The sequence below is a fragment of the Rhynchophorus ferrugineus genome, unplaced genomic scaffold (assembly GCF_030347505.1).
Source record: "Rhynchophorus ferrugineus isolate W39M unplaced genomic scaffold, kcgeb_rfMv2 rfM9, whole genome shotgun sequence".
NCBI lineage: Eukaryota > Metazoa > Arthropoda > Insecta > Coleoptera > Curculionidae > Rhynchophorus > Rhynchophorus ferrugineus.
In genome coordinates, this window is record NW_027472588.1 from 32,461,481 (window position 1) to 32,485,222 (window position 23,742).

The window sequence follows — 23,742 nt, forward strand, 5'->3', positions numbered from 1 at the left end:
AAATGTACCATTATATCTAAAGGGAATTATCTCTAAAAGAAAATATATATTTTTATACAGGCCACACAGCCCTACAGGCCGCTTCTCAAAACGGTCATTTGGAGGTTATTACCGTCCTTCTTCGGTTTCACGCCGATGTTGAGATTGAAGATAAAGACGGCGATCGAGCGGTTCATCATGCAGCATTTGGTGATGAACCAGCCGTTGTTCAATTGTTGGCGCACGCCAGTGCCGACTTGAATGCTAGGAACAAGCGGAGACAAACTGCTTTGCACATTGGTGTTAATAAGGGCCACATTGGCGTGGTAAAGATGCTGTTGGACTTGGGTTGCCTTCCCAGTTTACAGGTATGTTTATTTTAATTTGACAATATTTGTTTTAAATAATTAAATTTTTTATAGTGATGTGATACTCATCACATTACTATAACACATCACATCTCAGCTCATTTTAATACAGGATATAGGCCACTTGATTGAATTAGTACTCTAGGTACTTGGTACTACAGTTTTAGGTCATTAATGTATATATTGTTGGTGTATATATTTATTTTCATATTTATTACAATTTATTCTCATTTATATTGCAATAGTTGTATCCATTTTGAAGTTTGAGGTACTTCAGAGGTATACATTAATGTAATACAATTTTATACTGGTTTTTAGGTAATAAGTATAACTACAGTCTTAGTATTTGTTCATTTGAACGAATTTAGGTTACAGTATCTTAACTGCAACAAGTTATTCAAGTATGTTACTTGATTTACATAGTAATTAATCAAGATAAATTTAATCCAGGCATCATTAAGTAATCTAAGCAATGTTTTGGCTTGTTATGGATATACAATTCTATGTGGTATTATTTAATGGGTGCCATGTGCGCTAACAGTGGGCAAAACATGTTAGAATGTATTAAAAACTCTATTAAAATAATATTCTGAGCTTGGTTTCTTCACGGTTTATGGATGATAATTGAGTTTAGTGCAACTCAGTTACGCAATGATGCTGAATCAAAGAAATAATATAAAGACTGACCTGAATTAGTTACTTCGTTTCCGAAGCAAGCATCTGAATATATCATTAATTTGGGTATAGAAGGAATTTTGTTCGTTAACTGGAAAAACAGTAAACTCAGATTATTACTGCAAGAAAAACAAACATATGGAATCTTGTTTGTCAAAACTATTAATTTTCTTTCGTTATACGACCCCGTAAAAGCATTGAGCCAGCTTTTACTGCGCTACCTGCTTATGTTAATTGCCAGTCGAATAAAAGTAAAACGGTATACAGCTTGAAGTATTTCCCTAATTCTGGATGTTTATGAGCTGCGCCTTGAATAAATTCATTTAGTAACGGGCGGGTGCAGTTTTAGGAGCGTCATTCATTCGAGGACCTCCAAATTAGTTAAATCATAGGGAGTCGTTAAAGATGGTCCTTTCGGTAATTGCCGAACGGCTTTACTATATTTGGGTTTATTTGGCGATTGTGAGTAGCGTTAACATAATTATTCTGGATATATCTTTCAAATTAATTGTTTTTAATTAATATCAAATATGTTATTTTCTCTTTAGTGAGTTGACTTTTGAGTGTTCATTTTGTTTCTATATTTTGAAAATGTTGCTATTATATTTCATGACTTAAAAACATAGTTGTGTCATAACTACTTTCGTCGACTGAGATTTGGGAGTAGCTGATTTAATGGACCAATTGATTAAAATTTTGTAATAGATATAGAAAGGACCAAGTAGTTTTTATTTAGAAACTCGGAATTTAATTCTTAATCATATTAACCTAGGTTGTAAGAGGACTATCGGTTTGATTACGTTATTGTGAATTATCATGAAAGTATTTTCTTGATTGGATTGAAATGGTTACAAGTCACCCTATACTTGTGTACATTTTTTTTCCTCTGGATTTTTTGCTCACTATTGGAATGTTGAGAGAGAATATTTTTATTTTTTTATTTTTAGAGATTTTATTATTATTATTAGTAATAAGTATTTTTATGATTATTATTATGCATCAAAGCTTCAGTAGATTCAGTTTTCAGCCAGTTAGGAGTTATTTTGTTGCTAATATTTTTTGTGAGGTGCTAAGATTGTTGAGTCATCAGGTGTGGTTAAGGTATATTCGTAGTGATTCTTGTTATGATATATACTATTTTCAATTAACTTTTTACATTTGGGTACTTTGAATGTACATTATTAAGAAATGCCTCAATTAAATATACTAAAAACAAGGGACAAAACTGACAGGAAAATCGACACCTGCTTCCTGCAGTCTTTGTGTAGACGTGGTAATTTTTGTAGGAGGCGTCTTGTACGGGGCGGTATAATGAACGTTGGAAAATTCGTGGGTTCGGAGTGCCGTGTGGTTTCTTTGGCCCCGATTCTGGCGTTTCGTGTGCATATTGCAATATAAAATAGGGGCGGTGCCCCACAGAAGTAATAAATCTAAATTATAAATCTGATTATAAAGTCGGGCTGGTGCCTCACGCAACTTTGGCATTGTTTTAAAAAGATAGCGGGCGGAAGTTTTTAAAGTTTAGACTGATGGTGGGTCAGAGTTCAAGGATCCGCTAAGACGGTTGTTGTTTTCTATTAACTAGATCAAGGAAAATATATTGAACCTAACATCAGGTGTTGTAATAAATTCATGGAATTTTTTATTACAAAAATAGTATATTTCAAATATAATTAATATAATATAATATCAATAAAATTATAATTGATTGCTAGCTGCCATCTTTATTAATTTTTCGGACAAAAATCGGACTGCAGTATTTTTAGTTAACGCTTCTCAGTGCATTGTTTTGACGTACATTTTTATCGACTAGGAGAAATTTGTGAACTAAGTCCGGTCATGTTATTCATTCCTCAAGTTATTTCTTTAATGTGATGATGAAGAAGAATTATTTCTATTCTTCAGTTTTGTCTTAGGATAAAATTACATTAATTAATAATTGCAAAAATTACATTATGACAAGCGAATATGTCGGATGGTTACTGGCATTTTTGAATCAGGAAGAATTTTTGTGTAGTTTTGAGGCATTCACAATTTCTTGCAGATATGAACTGCGGTTTTTGGTGTAGCAAACGACAAAGGAGAACCTACATCTCATCAAATACCTAATTATTTTGGCCTACATCTCATCAAATACCTAATTATTTTGGCAGAATAAAAACCTAATGCCAATGAATTCTATGTTTATGCGTATTCGAAGTGTAGCAAGTGAAAGAAAAATATTCACGCTAAACTATAAGAGAAATTTTTTGTGTCGCTATAATTTGATGTTTAATTTTTATGAACTGTGGTTTATCTACACTGGATCTACGGACAATATTCAGACTGGTTATGATTGGAACAGTTGTCTCTTGTTGGATTCTACATTCCTCTTACACTCTCCTTCAACATTTAAAAGTCAGGGTTAATTAATGAAACATATATAGCTGGATACAGTTTTCCAATTAAAATTAAAGCAAACATCTTTAAAAAAAAACGTCTCTAAAATTAAGCATTGTCTAATGAGATGCCTAGGGCTCCTACCTAATTTCTTTTGTTGAATTGATGATTTTATAACTGGCTAAAAACCGAAGAAACGTAATTAAAGCGTATGTAGATACAAAATCGAACACAATATTAACTGAAAACTTTCAGAAGTTCAGGCTTGAAGGGGTAGGAGAAGGCTTATAGTCATCCCTCGTGTTTTTCATAACATCAGTAACATTATATACCAAGTTCGAAATTTTTAAGTCGTAAGTTATTATACTGGAGAATTAGTTTTCTTTTAATGCCTTCACTCAAAACTTCTTTTATGACTTTTTTTAGTCCGGATTTATACGGGCTCTTAAGTTACGCGCTGTAATTTTATGTGTTAAAGTACCCAAGAGAAATTAATTTTAATATATTTTTTAAAATTATATATAAAAATAAATAATATAAGAATATATAAAATACCAACTTCAGAATCCCTTTTTATATGTCAAAGTTTTGCAAACAAAAACAGGCCGGCTTTTTCAACGAGTCATTTGATTTTCTTCAAAATATCCGTTTTTATGAGTATAGTTTACTAAAGTAGTACTAAACTACCACCTTACATATATTAAATAACAAAATTTAGATTAATAGCAAATCAATTTACTAATATGAATGCCCATAATATTTAAAATGTTACGGTTAAAATTATATATAAATGACAATCGTCAGCCATGTTCAATTAACATTCTCCATGATGTGCCGCTTAAAATTCACATTTAAATCCTTATGAGCGAATAAAAGTGTGCCAAGTAATGAGGACTATTAGCCTCCGGGAATGGGTTGAATAATTTTTATCAGCTTTTACTTTTACTGCCGTTTTATAACAGCGGTGACAATAACTTTTACGTCTGATAAAAGTTGTGGACGTGTACTGTATTTTGACCAGTTTCTTTGGATAAGGAGGGCGTTCCAATTCGCATCGAATAACCTAAAGAGCAAATAATAAAAGTAAACTTTATATTATACATTTTAGAGTATTTGTCATAATTTGCAAGTACGTGATGCTCCGTTATACTATCATGATGATGTGATATTAGAATGTAAATTTTAATATTTGTATTTGTCATAATTTGTAAGTACATGATGCTCCTTTAAACTATTGTGTTTATATGATTTTAAACACATTTTAGTTTATTCTTTCTGTATTTTTTTTTGGTTATTGATATTTGATTTATTTCTATTAATTTTTACCATTTTTGATTTATTTCTATTAATTTTTACCATTTTTACATATCTATATTTACTTTTATTAAATTTATTTAGAAAATTTCTGACTGAAGTAACACTGAAATAAATCTCCAAATCTACATTCGATAATACAGCAAAAATCTAAGAGCTGTTCATGTTTTGTACCGTACTCTTACTGTTTTTGGGTATCCTGAATTCGAGAATGACTACCTTTTTGTTATAGGACGATAAGTTTCTTGATAATTTGGGTAACTATGTTAAACAAGTTATTACATTAAAATAAAAGAGACTTGAAAAATGTTATTTCATTTGTGAACTATTAACGATACATATTTTAAAAAATCATTGAGACCTCCTTAAAAGCAATCCACCCTTTTTTTGAGGATCCGTTATGGTCGTGATGAATTGGGGGTCAGTCATAAGTGCCAAGTCAACCATTGTCAGGAAACACATCCTTCATCTTTGCTTCTGAAACTTTCAAATTATGTATTTGAACAAATCTCTCCATCTTTGGGACTACAAATTGCTTTATCGATCTCAACTTTATGTGCAGTGGTGGTAAAAAAAAACTTTATGTGGAGATACCAATGGTTCTTGGAGTACGATCTTTTTATCAAACTTCAGCTCCCTCGGCTGTCTGTTCTTTTTGTTTCAGTGATTTGCTCGGTCTGCTGTGCCATGGACACAAAATCAAGGTAATTTGGTAAACCCAGCTTGTTGTGCGAGCAACACGTACAAAGTTTTAAAATCGTTGCTCAGCTTTCAGGTTCATATGTTAATATGAGGAAAACGAATTCCAAGTTCTTGTAGATTTCGTTGAGGTGTATGAAAAAACCGTCGTTGTGAAGCAGAATTTTTTTAAAGCTTCTTGAATGAATGAATGATGATGAGTCTATGAAAAGACGGGTCAAACTTTCGATATTGGTGCAATAAACTAATTCATCCTCTTAAAAAAAAGGAAAAAAAGAACTCTCACGGTATCTAAACCAGTAGGACGATACTCCTGGCAGATTAAGTTATGGCTTTTGAGCCTTGACGTCCTGAAGTTCTGACATCCTGGAATTGTTTTCATGTTATATTCGTTTTCAATAGCTTTTTTGTTGCATATTTTTTTAAATCCTATTTGGGAATGTGGGAAAGAGTTTGTGGTGTTTTTTTAAAATAAAATTTAACTTTTTTTTTATAGCGACATTATTATTTTATTTAAACCAAATATGTCCCGTGCTATCAGTGAAGAACATATGGAATTTTTGTACGAAAAGCTGAATCGCCTTTTCGCTGACAGAATCTTTTTTTAAAAGCAACTTTGGGCGCTGCCTTGATGGAATGGATGGAGCACTTTTTTTTTGTGCGGTTCACAGACGTGAATATCAAATCTTTAAATCAACATACATATACGCAGCATTGTCTTTATCAGCGTGGATATTATCTGCGCTTTGAAATAGTTACTCATAAGGAAACTGTATATGGATTCTTTTTGTATCCAGCTTTGTGTAAATGGTTTAAAACAGTTTGAGGTGTCTAGCTTCATGCCGATATCGACACTGCTGATTAGCTGACCAAGTTTATTTTCCACCAGTCTTATTTTTTACATCAAAATTATCAGAACTAAACCTAGTCAACTACTTCCAAATAATAGTTTTATTTATTTTCAAGGAATTAATGTCTTTAATGTTAATACTATGTGAATTCTGATATATAAAATAACTAAAAAAATATACAGAGTAGTGTATATTAATTGGAATAACTAGCAGAAAATATTTAGTATGATTAAGATTCAAAATATAGTATATTTCATAGAATAGTTGTTAAAATTGTATTATTTCAAAAAGCTTTTTTGATGAATATTTGCTGATATATAGATTTAATAATGTGTGTGTAGTGTTGATTTAGTCAGTCAAAGTGAAAACAGGCTGCAGGCGTTTGGGTGGAAAATAAAATGATCAATTCTAAAAAAATATATGGATTAAAATTATAAGGGGCATATTGAAAAGTGAAAGATTAACAGCATCGGATGTATCTGTGTCATTGGAGTTTACAACAGGCTGATTGCGAATGGTGAAGAATATTCGTAGCTCTGCAGCAGCTACAGCAGCGTATCGGCTTGGAAGTAGACACTTCTCCGGGCGCTAATTACAAAATGTTCTTTTTTTATTACATATTTACTAGATATGTTTACAATCTTAGTTATACATTAACTCCTTACTACTTCTTTTACATATAGATCACTTCATAAGCAAGATAAATGTGGAATACGTACATCAGTATATATTTTCAAATTTAAATTAGGCTAAGTTAAGCTAAAATCTACAGTAACCTAGTTGTACACTTTATAGAGGTTCGTGTGATTTGGTTCGCTTCAGTTTTCTAATCTTATAAATGTTGTCCATTGGTTGTATTGCTTACATTTTGCTGTGATTTAATAACATTCTTTTATGTACTAGCTAGAACTTTTCGATAACCTCTTAGATCCATCCGATTTCGGGGTCATACCTTCTTTGGTTCGTAGTATCGTAGCGATAAGATTTGGTAATGAATGAAATAACTTTGTTTTAACAGAGGTGGATTAGTAGTTTGTTTTATTTTAGCGCAACCTCATACTTATAACCCATGAGTCTAAATATGCTTTATTACTAGCTCACTAATCAATATCTTGGATCTCAGGTCAAGTTAGGAGTATCTTCCGACTAACCAATTCAGTTGTTTAATTTTGAGTCTAATTTGTCTAGTTTTTTGGCTAACGTGATGTTTCCAATTTAATCTACTATCGCGATAAATTCCGAGGTATTTCGCTAATTATATTTGAAGAATTGGATGGATATCCCTCTAATGATGTAATTAGGTTTTTATTGTGGACTTAAGTATGGTGTTTGGACTTACTAAGCTGCATTTGTAGATCTCGTTCACTGTCGCTTCTAGTTTTTCTATAGCTCTGGGCAAGTATATGTCGTTTGCCATAATGACTGTGTCGTCGATAAATGTTCCAGGTATTGTTTCTTTCGTTGTTAAGATATTTGATATTTGTGTAGGACAGATATCGGTCTGGTTTCTTGTGGTACTTCTGCCGAAATAGGTTTGAATGATGAGATTCATGCTTTAACATTTTACTTTAAATTTCCTTTCAAAAATATATAAATCCAGCAATTGACAATAGTTCCACGGTAACAATTTCCTCATCTTGTACCTTTTTAATAATCTAGTATTTTCTACAAATTCGCAATGGTGGTAAGGGTAGATAGTATCTTCTCAATTTCCGAAAAATCGAACATGCCCAAGTCTTATTAAAAACCTGAGGTATATCCAGAACTACATTCAATATAAATTTAATCAACGATTTGAATATCTACAATTAACTCTCCGGCAACAGAACAATCAACAATTTACTTTAACTACCGAAACCCATTAACTCCCCCGTAGTACTCCTATTTCCCATTTAAAACCGTGGCGCCTTTAAATGTGTGCGAAATAATAAAAAGGTACTTACTTCCGGAACGAGCTAACTAATTTTCGGCGGCTTTTATTCCGGTTTTACAACGGCGGTGACAATATTTTTTTACGACACTCGAAAGTTTTGCAGGTGTACTTTGTTTTACCCACGACCGTTTTATCTTTTCCCGTGTCGTTTTGTTCCTGTTTACGTTGCGTTTGTGTACCGGTGATATTGGATCGTCAGTAATAATCGGTATGAGGACAATAACAGCGATACCGATTGTTAGACCAATAGAAAACTTCTGACTTTAACATTTTATTAGGTGTTACTGTTAAAATCCTCGCTTTTTTTAATAGAAAATAGTTCATATAAAGTAAGATTTAAAAATATAGTCTATCCGAAGTAGCAGTGAGCTCACGTCATCTCAATTTATGACGTCAAAACGTCGCAATGTTGCCGCATTTAACTTTGATATTTTACTCATTTTAGTTGATTTTAGCTTTGATATAACACAACATTCAAAGAAAAATAAAATAATGAAACAAAAATGTTATCAAATATATTAAATAATTAAACTTATTTTAACGTCATAGTATATGTAATGCATATATAATCCAAGGACTCAAACTATAGATAATTAAACAGCCATAATAACATAGTTGTACTACCTATGGTATTCCCTGGAGGCTTAATTGACTTAATTAATAATTGTACATCTAAGTAATATATGTTTTTTTTTCTTAGAGAACAAATTTTATGTTTAGTTCTTGTTTCCTTCGTTGCTGTGTTTTCTTGACAAATCATTCTGAAATCATGACTGTTTTTATACGTTTCATACGTTTAATCTCGAATAGAACTATTATTAAGGCATGTGGACATTTTCTGTGAATCCAAAGTTATATTGTTTTTCTTTTTTTGCGAGGTATTAGTTATTGTGTCCATACTAATATTTAGTGCACCTGCGGCAAAACAACGTTTGTCGGTTTATGACCTCATATTACTAATATTTTTAAGAATTTGACAACCCAACGACTTTTGTAGGCTAATTCGGTTACATGTTCAAATGCATCAGACAACATTGTATCTCTTTTTAACTGAAATAAAATGACAAGGTATACCTGACAAATATTACCTGGTATTAAAACGAATTTACAAATTGCCATAGGCAATATATTATTCATCTTGAAGACGTGGGTTCACTGCTGCTTTAGAAGTACTATATCTTAGTTTCTAACTTCGATGTTTTGGACCTTCCATTAAAGCTTCCAATGTACTTCATCAATGTCATCAATATGTATGATGTCAGTTCGTCACCGCGTTATATTTGACTTTTGGTTTATTATATAACAAAATACTAGCGTAAATAAAATAATGAAACATATATTAACAAAGAACTTAAACGACCATTAATTATACAGCCTCACTAGTCTGTAATGTAGGGTTGTTTTATTATATTTACGTTGCACTCTTTCCTTTTTTAATTACATGCTTTGTCAATCCACTTGGTGAGATAGTTTCCATTATTAATTGATGGTTTCTCCAAGTTTGTTAGCAGTTGATTTTCAAACCAGAGCAAAAAGATGTTTTGATTAATTTTTTCATGGTAGTCGCCCATGGACTTGGAGGAAAATACTAACTCTTCTCCAGGAATAAAACAATTCCCGTGTTAACGCATGAAGAATGATATATTTGCAATTAATTATTAAAAAAATATTATCACTAACTATGGCCTAATCAAATATTATTCTAACTTTTACCTTTTTCCATTAACTTTTGTTTTTATACATGAGTGGCCCAATGTTCCATTTTATGACTCCTCCAGTGAATGAAGGGAGGATCTACATCTCTCAGAGAATTGCATATTCCTAAGTTTTCTAAGATACTTCCCAGACTAATAGCTTCCTATGAAATAATTGTATTAAATTATGTTTATATTGAAAAAACTACTCCCTGTTTTTATACACTTCATAAATTGGAAGTTTTTTGGAAGATTTATAACCTCTAATTATTATCGCGAATGTTTTGAAGAATTCTGTAGACATTTTACTACATGGCCGACCAGTACCAATCCAAATAGAGTTTTAAAGATTGACTGGGTTATATGTTCCGACCCATCAGACTGCATTATATCTCTTTTTAGCTAGGATAACTGCAGATCCAGCTATATGTTTGATTGATCAGTCATATCTATTGGCGAAAATGCGAGGTATCAATATAAATACCTGTTAAATTATATGGGTTTGATATTTCTCGACATAAAATAACATTTCGTATTATTGAGTTATTCAGTGTTATAGACGGTAATCCTGGAAGGTTCAAAAGTGCATTTTCAACATTAAGTACTTTTATTGTTTGATTTGAATAAATCTACTGTGGAAGCTCGTCAAACACTTTTAGAAATAGCACCAGTTTTATCAGTTAATAAATCAACTGTCTCCAGAGATTTACATGCAATCGGAAAGACTCAAAAGGAGGAAAAATGGCTACAGTTCCATCATCGTGGTTTCATTGCTTGCCCGGTAAAAAATAACAATTTTCTGTGGCGTATTGTGAGTGGCGATGAAAAGTAGACCTACTATGCCAATTCCTAGTGCCAAAAGTCATGGATTTGGCCAAGAGAGCCATCTATTCTGTCCTGACTAGTATGGACTAGCCTATTCAAATTGTTTCTAGTTGTATCGTTCATTCACAACATTTTATAGAAATAAATAAAATATTTAGCCGGCTTAGTTGACCCGGTGGTCAAGGCGATAGGATGGGCCCCTTACTGTTTACGTACTGAAAATTATTTCTAAAATTGATAGAACTGTTGGAAGGGCATTCTCACACAATGTCTGTTATTTTTGAAATCATTCTCAAAAACATATTTCCTAATCTGGAATTAGACCACCCTGTATTTTATATTTTTTACAATCTTATTTCATATCCTAGCTTGTATGTCATTTGGTAGCAGTAAATTGTTTATATGTTCGCACATTTCAACGATAAGAACAAAAAGATAATCGATGCGTGAATTTCATTTACGATGCGAGAATAACAATAAAAAATTGAATATGGTGTTATATTGTGCGCGGCAAAAATGATATTAAACTCAGCACAACACCTAAACCATCCACTATTCACATATCTCGATATCGACCATTTGTATTTACGATTGCTTATCAACAAAAAAACCTATTGCCGTGCCTAATATGATATTGGACGGTCTATTCTTGTTCAATTCGTTTTTTTTTTTAAATAAATTAAATTGTTTCGGCGTTTTATATAATCTCTCTCTATATTTTTTGCTGATCTTTCGAGTATAGAGAAGGCATATTGCTGTTTATTATTTTCTCATATCGTGGCACCATACATCTTAATTGTTTTGAGCCGTTTAAGAGTTGGGGAAAAGCGGAATGAAAATCGTATGATTATGAAATATGGTGACGTGTATATCTACACGAGCCTTTGTGAGAAAATTATTTCGTTGAAACAGTGGCGTGCAAAATGAAGAGGCCGATGAAATATATAAAATATTTTGAGTATAACATTTATTAGGTGCATGCATTCTGATGCATCGTGTTTTCACATTAAATCGGCAGTTATTGAGAAAACTTGGGACAATATATATTATTAGTTTTCTCCTATTTCTGGCAACAGAAGCAATCCGTCGATCTGAACAAACGGTAATGAGGAGGTTATATCTTATTATGTCTACTGACCATGTTGAGGGCTTCATAACCTTCCATTCGACAACTCTCACACTACCTAGCCCAGTGTTGTTATGCAAGAGGTTGGCTTTGCTATTGCTTCTTATTCCTATAGTTAATAGTTGAGAGACCTTGATCAACTTTATTCTACATTTTGTATGAAACGAACAATTCTGACACTGGTATTCACTTAAAACCTCGTATCTCTTAACTGACTGAACATTTAAGACTTGCGTTGCATTTTTTCTTTTTTTTTTCTGGAAGTATGTTCGGAATTTTTGACAGAGTAAATGACGCTATCTATATATCTAGAATGTTCTGTGAATAAGTATTACTATAGATATGTAAAAATGAGTTATGGTTTGCTTTATTGTTTAATCAACTCAACTTGTATTTATTGAATTTGAGTAACACATACTCGACTGGATAAAGATAGGAATTTTAAGTAATAAGCTTATAGTGAACTAAAAAAGTAACAAAGTGTGGTAGTCTACGGAGTCGTAGAGATCGGTTGCTAGAGACTTAGGATCCTTTATTCATCCCAGCTTCTGTTGTTTGTACCTTAATTTTATTTCTCGTTAATAATACCCGTATAAGTTTCGCAATAGAATGTTAGGACAGGTCGACAAGTAGTAATCACTTTTTATTTTTGCTCCACGTCCTATTCTTGTGTCCACAACTTCTCTCTTAGTTCGTCTTTGTATATATGGCCTTTCTTCCAATATATGGTTTGTGATTGACTATTCATTTCTACTTTTTTTCTCTTATTTATTGATGGATTTTCTTATGATAGAATTACGTATTTGTATCGTATAATTATTATGTTATGCGGAATTTCTTCATCGTTGTTATTTACGTAATTTTACATATTATTAAATTAATTTAAGTAGTTATTTTACATATTATTAAATTATATATATTATGGGTATATATGGGTATATATATATATATATATATATATATATATATATATATATATATATATATATATATATATATATATTGAAGTGGCCAAGGTAATAATCTATGAAAGCCGGCTTGGTTGGCGCAGTGGTAAAGTTGACACAACGGTCACCTACTATTGTGATAGTCGCGGGTTAGAATCCTGGTGGGGCATGGTCGTAAATTTATGTCTGTTTGTTTAAGATTTGTGATTGTCCTACGCAAGAGTACAAAATTTGACAACGAAAATGATCCGTCACGTCAGTAACCAGGCTGGGTAAGACTAGATGTCTTCTGGGATGATTTCTAAGTTGGTCACTCGCTAGTCGGTAGGCTTAATGTCGAGAACCGTGGTTCGGAGCTCACGTTAAATGGTAGGTCATCATTAGGTCATATATATATATATATATATATATATATATATATATATATATATATATATATATATATATATTTATATATGAAAAATAAAACGCCGCAAAAGTTAGGAATATTAATATCAACCAAGTGAAAAGTGATGTTTTTTTTATATTTCTAAGATTTTTTCATAGAACCCATCTTTAGCATAAACACCTCTCCAGATTCCACCCCCCTCAAAAGTGAAGAACCGTCTCGTTTATCATCTGCTTTTCCATTTTGATAATTAAATAAAGCCCGACTCAGCTAAAACGAATAGGATTCATGAAGGAAAATTTATGTTTAATTATATACAGTGCTGTTTTGGGTATTTCCTACTTTTGCAGGGCATAAATTCAAGAGTCGAGTTTGGCGGTTGGACGCGCGAGAAAAAGGGGGCAAAAAAAGGCGGCGGGGGTGTGAGCGGGGGCGAACGGTGGCCAGATGAGTGCGGTGGCGGCGTCGGGGTTGCTGGAAAATAAGAAATTTCTTCGGAAAGGAATGCAGACCGCTGAAATTAGAGACCGTTCCGTAATGATAGATGAACTGAAATTAAGATCTATATTGTAACCATTGTTGCCGTTATAAATCATCGGGTTTATGTTGTTCCTGCGAAAGGGGGAGGTTTTTATTTTTTCGATTACGGTTATCCTCGAGTATTAATCGTTTTTTTTTTCTACGATAAAATTATGTTGCGGCATCTTTTCTTTTTGAGGTGATTAATCTATAGTAATTAATAAAATACCATTGAGTAACTCATCGTCACAAGATCGCCAAAAGTCTACGTGATAGATTTAAAATTTAACACAGTTACTCCTCTTTCGATAGATACAGTCAATAAGAACGAGCAAATCCTATTCAAAAAGGGATTTTTGACTTACTATTTTTACATCAGGTACATACATCGGCATGGTACTTCTGTCGTTTCCTACAATCATAGAGAGAATCATCATATAATAATATAAAAACACACCAACAAACACCAACACACCAGTTTGAGTTTATTAACAAGCATTCAACAATTGACCAGGTCCACAGAATAACAGATGTTATTGAAAAAGCCAACGAAAGTAAAAAAGTATGCTCAGCTATATTCTTAGATGTAGTACAAGCCTTCGATAAGGTTTGGCATGAAGGCCTTGTTCATAAACTACAGAAAATGCTACCAAAACAACACACCGAACTATTAAAATCGTACATTACAACCAGAATGTTTAGAGTCAAACAAGAAGAAGCTTACTCCACAATAAAAGAAGCTAAAGCAGGTGTATCACAAGGAAGTGTACTGGGACCAATGCTTTATCTACTCTACACTTGTGATATACCACAATTGAAGAATTTTACGATGGCTATATTTGCTGATGATACTGCGATTATAGCTGTTGGAGATAAGAGTGAAGAAGCCTCACGAACAGAATAATTACAACAGGAAAGTGACAATATAAATAATTGGACACAAGCTTGGAAAATAAAAATTAATGAAAGTAAATCTGTGCATGTGCAGTTCACCTACAATCAGACCGTATAAGCACCAATAACATTAAATAATACTATCATTCCATATAGCAACAACGCTAAATATCTCGGAATGAATCTTGATGCAAAACTTCGTTGGAGAAGCACCATGTAAAGAACAAAAGAAAAGAAGTGGAATTGGAATATAGGAAAATGTACTGGCTAATTGGAAGAAAATTATTATCAGTACATAATAAATTGCTATTATATAAGCAAATACTGAAACCTATATGGACATACGGAGTTTAATTATGGGGATGTTCTGCAAAGAGTAACATAAATAAAATACAAATTTTTCAGAACAAATTCCTTAGAGGTATTGTGGGCGCATCTAAATACTATAGGACTGGTTACCTACATTGAGACCTTCAAATACCCAGTCAGTCAAGAAATCAAGAAAATTGCAAGGGGGCATGAGGAAAGACTCCATTCTCATGAGAATATTGAAATATTGTAGCAGTGACATGTATAAACATTATTTCAGCAGAGATTGAGATAGGGCCGATGAGTCCTCCTAGTTATATACCTAGATTTAAGTTATCATAAAGATATATTGTAGGTTAGATGGAAACTACTAGTAACAATGTATTAATTAAATAATAAAAAAAATCTACATGATAAAAAAATAAACATAAAGATTTTGTTCAGAAAATAAAAAGTAAATTTTTAAGGTGGACAACTCTTGGGCTTTCACTTGGAGTGTAAAAATAGATCATCGGTTATTGTATCGACTATCGACTGTTTAGTAATTGATTACTTTTTACTATCGACTTATCATTCCGATTAATTTTGTTACTATTTACTATCGACTGTTGGTCCTACTTGTTTCATTCGACAGATTTTTAACGTTCTGGCTCTGTCATCCTAGCTGCGACCTTGACAAAAATGTAACCAATTTATGCTTACATAGATTTATATGTAATATATGCAGTTTTATGGTTTTTTTGGTAGTTTGCTTGTAAATAACAATATACTGTATATTAATATTATAACATTTTGTTTTGACATATTTGTTAAAATATATTTCCATTCAATAATAAATAAAGCATTTATATCATTTCATTCAGATCATTTTTAATTATGCCATGGATGTTTTTCTCTATGATTAGGTATATGTATATATACATATATATATATATATATATATATATATATATATATATACATATATATATATATATATATATATATATATATATATATATATATATATATATATATATATATATGTATGTATGTATGTATATATGTATGTATGTATGTATGTATGTATGTCACGTAAACGACCGTAATGGTGTCAATTTAAACAGTCGTAAAAGTCGCCTCGCGATTTTTAAGTCGGGAAAACAAGTTTCCTTCGACCGCGTGGCGTTCGTCCGGGTTTTCCCATTGTCTTTTTCTCCCCGTTTCTCTCCTTTGAGTTACGATCGCGGTAAATTAGCCGGTACGAATGGTTCCCGATGGCGACGTAAAAGGCGGTGCTGCGGCGGTCAACATGCCGTGTTGACCTTTGGACCTATTTAAGTATTACCATTTATATTGCCCGGATAGGACTTGTTCTTCGGCGTCTTCGGGAGCCCGAAATTGACGTCGCTTTTTGTCCCCCTTCCAAGTATTGGACTTTTTGGCGCGTCTTCGTGTATTTCGATGTGGAATATTTCCTTGGATTTTGTTTGTATTAGTTTTGTTAAGTTTTGTTTTTAGATAAATAATGTGATTTGAGATTTTTCTGGTTTGAATAATTAGTACAAATTGATTTTCTTATTACCTAATGTCTCAATGATATTACTAAACTTACAATTTAAACACTTACAGTTTAAAATGTCTTCAGCCATTGAGTGCAAAATGTTTTGTCAAATTCATTTGAGATCCGAGATTCGCCAAAGGCATGTTGTTTGTACATTGGTGTTCACCATGGCAGTGGACGCTAAAAGTTTTATATATTCGTTATATGGCGTTAAATATAATCTTACAAATTTCTTTACGGATCTGATGTTCGATGATGATTGCGTTATATTCGCTGATACAGACGTTGAGGAAGCATTCTTCAGAATATAGTTTGCATTATAGAGCCACGTGGATTGCAAATTAATAAAGAAATGTCCAAATAATTGACAACTGTCAGATTGCTTGATATTGAAAATCTCAATAGGATCCAGGTACTGCAAGTGCAGGAGTTAAAGTAATACATGAGATTAAAGTGGCATTTACTGCTGAAGCAATAAGCCGAATCGACCTGCTGCAAGGAGCTTTTACTTTTATTTGTTGGTGCGTGTAGAGGAAAGGAGGAACGCTTATCCTGTCAATCCTTTTGTATGGTCTTTAGCAAAAATTAAAGCAAATTCTACATATTTCTGTTCAAGATCGGGTTAAAAGGTCAGACTTTGACGATGCGACAATCATTGAGGAACAAATCCAGAGATTTAGATTGCAATGGTATAAAAAATGGTACAATGGTTATAGAACGGGATTTGAAAAATAGGAGACTAACATTCTTAGCAAAATCCATATTTGGATGCCATATATTCATATAGGATTTATTTACAGTTGCTGTACTTTTTTCTTCTTGCCTTTTTTCTTTATAGCGTAGGATTCTACTTATTCTGACTGATGTGTTGAATTACCTTATTTGTAAAATTGTCTAGTCTCATGAAGTCTCTCATACTGTCATTCAAACTAATAGTCCATTGCTTCATCCAATTGTTAATTTTGTTTATGTGCGTGTGCAATTTCATTGCTGCTTCCTGGTGTTCTTTACAGTTACAGTCAGTTAAATAATTTGTTTTATATATATTTTTATTTTTATTTGATTAAATATTTTTACAATATAGAACTATCTGTTCAGTTTTCGATAGATTGATATTTGATACAGTTTTAGAGATAGGTAAAAATTGTCTTAAATCGATACGAAATATAATTACTGAAAAACAATTTCTAAAAGTAATTTTTCTTAAATCTAAAGATTGAGTTTGATTTGAGAATTTTTATTCAATTTGAATTTGTCTAATTTAATTCCTTGATTGGAATTTTCTTTTCTTAACTAATCGTTTAACGTAATTGTCAGACAGAGTTCTTACGATGTCATGCAATTTAAACTTTAAACAAAGAGGTTTTGCAGGAATTTTCACCGCTCAGTTTGTATCGGGGAAACAATGACCAAAAACGTGGCACTCACCAGGAAATTCTAGAAGTTCGCGCTTCTTGTTTTCTCGCTGTAGCAGAAATGTTTTATATTGGGGTCTTCTTCTCTTCTGTGGGGATGCGGTACTAGTGTTGAGCTGTTGAAACAGGCCTTTCGCTGGGTCCTCTTTTGGCTTTGGTTTGTCAAATAAGGTCTTCGATAGATCACGAACTCTGCACTAATTCTACCGGCTGAGCCAGTTAGAGCTTCATCGGTGTGCAGGTTAAAGGACCGGTCCCTATAGACTAGTCTGCGGCACTCTTTTATTATTTTTTAAAATTCCGAATAGACATCCTCATGTTTGAGAGTCAAGGCTCTCCGAAATATATACAATTTTAACAATTCTGTGGACTGTTCGGGCAACATATGACTTCGTTTATGATTATGATACTATTTATCTTTCTACATATGACATTTCGGTTATATCTGTGATTCTATGGATTTGGCTAGAGTTCAGTGTTTTTCTCTGAAGCCAAATGAATGGAACAAACCGTTGACGAAGTAAAATAGTCATCTGAAACAAATATTGAAAACATTAAAATTTGGAACTCAGAAAAATGATGTGATTATAAAATGAACTAAAACAAGGGGAGATGATAGATAACTGCCACAAAACATTCACTATACGACAAACGATTTGAAAAATGCTTTGGATTAATTGTCAACATTTAATTTTGTTGACTGTTGCATCAACAAACTTGCCTTTCAAATAAGATTTTTCAAAAGAAAAGGTTGAAAATAAAATAAAAAGTATTCACTACAGTGGTTTGATCCCCTACGTAAAATAAACAATATAAGGAATATGATATTCGGTACTATTACGGATTACAATACCCCGTACAACGATGAGACGCGGTCTGAAATTTGCTGAAATTAAGCAAGGAATTGCATTTTCAGAAACAAGGTATCTGGAAACGTTGGAAATTAGATGCACCCGCGATACAACGCTAAACGTTCCGAAACGCGCGTTGTGCACCAGATGTTCGCTGAAATATTACAATGCGAGTCAATGAACAAACGCCACCGCCGCTCTGCTGGCAATGTTATCTTACGCCAAATTAACGAAAATATCGACTAATGCAAGGCACGGAGCACACAACAAAGACATTCTGACGAACACCAACCAAATCACTAATTAAAATTTAAAAGGTATCAAGATTTTTCTAATTTATTACTCGATAAACGGCAGAAATATTGACAGTACAAATTGGTACGAACTATTAGGTGATTGCATGTTTTGTGATAATTTTTCCATTACATTTTTCTTTTCTGTTGACATTTTTTTATTATTTAATATATGATTGTAAATTAACTTATAATAGATCAATTAAAAAGTCCCCGGCCTACCATAGTAAAACACATTTTTTTGGCAAAATTAGTTTTTTTTATTCAACATAATTCCTTTCAAAGGTGATACACTGATTATAGCGACCCTCCAACTTTTCGATACTTTGATATATTGATGATACTTTTCGATTTTTGTGGTACGATTGGTCTTGGTGAAGCAGCACTTTCTTCTTTTTCAAATGTGGCCGTTTTTCGGCGATTTTCCGGTTCAATAACGCTATGTAATAGTCGCTGTTGATGGTCCTTCCTTTTTCAAGGTAGTCAATGAAAATTATTCCATGCGCATCCCAAAATACAGACACTATAACCTTGCCAGCAGACTGTTGCGTTTTTCTACGGTTTGGAGCGGGTTCATCGTGTGTAGTCTACGCGGATGACTGTCGATTGGATTTCGGAGTGAAATGATGGAGCCATGTTTCATCCATTGTCACATAGCGACGCAAAAACTCGGGTTTATTACGCTTGATCATCTTCAAACACTGCTCCGAATCATCAACTCGTCGTTGTTTTTGGTCAAAATGAGCTCGCGCGACACCCACTTTGCACAGAGCTTTCTCATACCCAAATATTCGTGAATGATATGATGTACACGTTCAGTTGATATCTTTAGAGTGTTTGCATTCAGTTCAATTTCAATGTACGGTCATTTGAAATTATTTTGTGGGTTTTTAAAAATGTTTTCGTCGGTAACAACCCCTTTTGGGCATCCACTGCGTTCGCCGTCTTCGGTGCGCATTTCACCACGTCTAAACTTAGCATACCAATCGTTGATAGTTGATTTCCCTGGGGTTGTGTCTGGAAACTCGGCATCAAGCCAAGTTTTTGCTTGAACTGTATTTTTCCCTTCAAGAAGCATTATTTTATGAACACGCGAAATTCCTTTTTATCCATTTTTTTTCACAATTACAAAAATTGCTTCACTCAAAATGCTATAATTCACAAACTAATGATCCTACAGCTGTAAAATTTATATAGGCATCTTTTGAGGGTTAGTGCTAACTAAAAACATATGGATTTAATTCTAGTAGCGCCATATATGTATCAGTCCAGGGACTTTTCAATTTACCTGTTATATGAGGTCGGATGAATATAGTAGTGTTATCAGAATTAAGTTTAATTTATCTATAGACGACGGTACGTTTTACTTTTTATATAACAATATAGTATAATATTTAATTATATTTTCCGTGTCCGTGTGCCATCCAAGCCATTCTGTGTTGATATTAACGGGTGATAATTAAAAGGATTTGTTTGGCGAATAGGCTGGGTGCGATTAAACTTCCTATACAATCTGCAATAGTATATTCTTCATAACTCTGGAAAAGTATGATCCAGCATTGCCATGTCTGAGTACGCTGTTCAGTTTGTTCATTTAACGTCAGTCGGTAGACATATACTGTTACAGATTCATATTTCAGTTTTAGTAGCTTGTATTATACTACCTCTCGAGTATTTAAGTAAAATGAAACAGTTTGAAATGGGATATTCGGTCAATTCGTGTAGCAGCCATTTTCCATTTTTTTGGGTCTGTTTTATTTTATGTAAATGTTTGGAAGCAGTTGATTAATCAGCTGCTAAGCTGTATTTCATGTTTTTCGTCCAATAAGTTCTGCAATTGAATAATTCTTCGAAACTTTTGGTCCTCTAGGCTATTCTTTGTCATTAATATCAAAATCAGCATTTGTTACCACACATTGTAAAACCAAAATCAACACTATAACAGTCTAAAAGTAAAATGTGCTTCGGCAGAATTTTTTTCCAAATCAAAACACAAATGTTATTAATGTCGAAAATGCAATTTTGAGCGTTCCAAGATCAACGTCTATATACCATGAATAATTCGATAATATTAAATAAAAAACTATTATTTTATGTAGAGAAATGACAAAACTATGGAGTTTGACAGTTAGGTTAGGTTGTTTAACTGTTGCTTTTCGTATTTTTCAAGATAATCTCGCTTAAATTAGATAATGTTTTGAAGAAGATTGTGTTCAACAATGCCAACGTCGGATGGTGTCTGACATAGTGCTACCAAGGCCACAAAAATAACTAACGGGAAAAAGTAGCGGCTATCGATGGACAACACTTTAAATAAAATACATTCTACCGATTTTTGACGAAAAAAGCTTGAAATTAAAATAAAAGCTTTAAAACTAATTTATAGGCCTAAATATACTGATTAAAATAGACCTTATATTATGTTAGATTACAAGAGTTTATGTTTTGTCTATTTCTTTAATCTATCAAATTTAATTGGTATTAAATTGGACAAGAAAATAAGCTTCCGTACCAAAATATCCGGAGGTATGAGATCGCCGTTCCCCATATGCTCGTCGAGGATAACTTGTTGGGCGCCAATTCTCGCGTTACCAAGGGCGAACTTAATTCCCGAGTTTGAAATTTCCAATTTCCGCAAATGGAATTCGCAGCCGCGCGGCCTCCGCCACCGTCTCGGCTGGATATTATGGAAGTTATTGTGTAACAATACGCCGGCTGATATCTCGTTAACGGGATCGCGGGCCATCTTACCTGTCTAATTATTGCCTTTCTGCGAAATTGTGCGACCAAAACAGCGGCTGGAACTTGCAGTCGGAAACAAAGGGCGTTTTGTTGCTTGTGTCGAGATTTGCCACTGTACTGTTACCTCCACGGTTTACGTTAGGTTACGTTTTGTTTGTGCAGCCAACGGGTATAGAGATAATAATTGAAACGAATAGCTTTTGCATACTAATGAATTCAAGAAAATTTTGTTGTTTCCAAGATAAAAATATAGATTTTTTAAATTAAATGAAATGGCGAAGGAACTTTTATTTAATTATTTATTTGTTTCTAACTTATTTAACTAGTCTTTAAGGTTGCTTCAATATGTAGTGCATCTAATTATATAAGCCAAAAAAAAGAGTCAACTTCGGAATGAGAGATAATAACGTTAAGTCCTTATAAAGCTTTATTTTGATATAACTAAAAGTTGTCTTAAGAGTCTCATAGGACACAAAATAGTTTTTTTTCAAATATCTATCTTCCTATCGTAATTCCATTTGATTTCAAGGTCTTCATGCAGTTATTCATTGATTGCGTAGCTATAAGCATTGGTAATTAACTGTATAACTCTTTTGACAGCGTTGGGTTACTATTTGGTTTGATGTTTCAGTGCGACCTCATATTTGCACCCCATAGGGCTCCAGTTGGCTTTACGATTTATTGATAAACCAATCTTTTTGGTTTTAGCTCAAGTTGAGAGTATCTTTCGACTAACCAGTCCGATCGCCTCTGCTTTTTGTCAAACATGTTGCTAATTTAACCTACCATTATGATGGATGCATCAAGAGGTATTCAACTGATTCTACTTAAGAAATAGGGGATACGTCAAGTGATATAAATGGGTATTTGTCATTTCGCCGCAACACAAAATAAATACAGATATATTTTGAGCTATTAAGATATATTTTCCATTCTAGTCCATTTGCAGATCTTGTTTACTACCATTTGTACTTTTTCTATAGTCTTATATAAAAATAATTTTTAAAAAATGTTGAGTTATTGCAGTTGTTTTATGTTTTTGGAACAAATTTCGTTAGAAGTTCTTCAGCTGCAAAAAAGGTACAGATTAAGAACGACATTGATTTTAGAAAGTTCAAAAATTAAATATCGTACCTAATATTCTGATTTTACCAATTAAAAAAAAATTACCATCAATTTCACCTTTTAGAAATCGGAATAGGTTAGAGGTAATATAATGTGATAAAGTTATAAAAAGAAAGGGGATTTCCTTTTGGTTATAGGAAAATTTGCAATATATTACTCTGAGGTATAAGGTAAGAAAAAGGCTTTATAGAGTATGTGTAAAAAAACTTTGTGTTTGGAATAGGGAATATATGAAATCCCTATTTTTATCATAAAAGACAAAGGTTGCTTCTTTATATAACCGGAAATTTTATATATTAAACATCGGTATACGTTTTATATAAGCATCATTAAATAAAGGCAAAACAACTATTTCTTCAATAAAGACATGACATGAAATTTTTTTGAGCTATTTATCTGTGTTTTTATTAATCTTGATTGTTAGTCAACTGTTATTGAACTTATTGTTGTTCAAAAGTTTAGGTTGATTGTAGATTCTGCGATAAAAAAGTAATATATCATTTGAAGTAATATAATATTTAATTTCATATTCATTCTATAATATTTGATAGGATTTGGGGCCAATAACCAAAACAACTCGTAGGTAGTAGTACTATACTGGCGAATATGCTAGATGAATTAATATTCGCTGTATCTATTCCATCTTGAAACAGATTTCGCATTTTGGCAATTTTTATCATTGGGCATATGTTTGTTGCTGCTTTGTTGGGCAGCTTGTATTTTGGTGCTAAATAAACTAGATATATTTTCGTTCGAAAGTGAAACGCGGATAATTCGTTATAATAATGTGAAATGTTTAATCCCAAATGAGATATTCATGCATATTGTATCCTTCAAATATAATATCGAAATCCAAATTGATAATCTGGTGTC

General features: G+C 32.7%; 1 protein-coding gene and 1 long non-coding RNA gene across 3 annotated transcripts in view; one reads left to right on the forward strand and one right to left on the reverse strand.

The window, feature by feature from the left end:
* mib1 (E3 ubiquitin-protein ligase mind bomb 1) overlaps positions 1 to 23,742 on the forward strand; it is a 786,657-nt gene that overhangs the window by 2,165 nt on the left and 760,750 nt on the right. For both annotated transcript variants that reach the window (XM_076414568.1, XM_076414567.1), the window contains exon 8: positions 61 to 347. In XM_076414568.1, the coding sequence (XP_076270683.1) occupies positions 61 to 347 (287 nt within the window). The remainder of the gene's footprint in view (positions 1 to 60; positions 348 to 23,742) is intronic.
* LOC143203209 (uncharacterized) lies at positions 1,949 to 6,149 on the reverse strand. The gene is made up of 3 exons (XR_013007291.1): positions 4,767 to 6,149; positions 3,174 to 4,713; positions 1,949 to 3,109 (listed from the first exon to the last, which is right to left on the reverse strand). It is a non-coding gene; the product is annotated as an uncharacterized LOC143203209 (long non-coding RNA).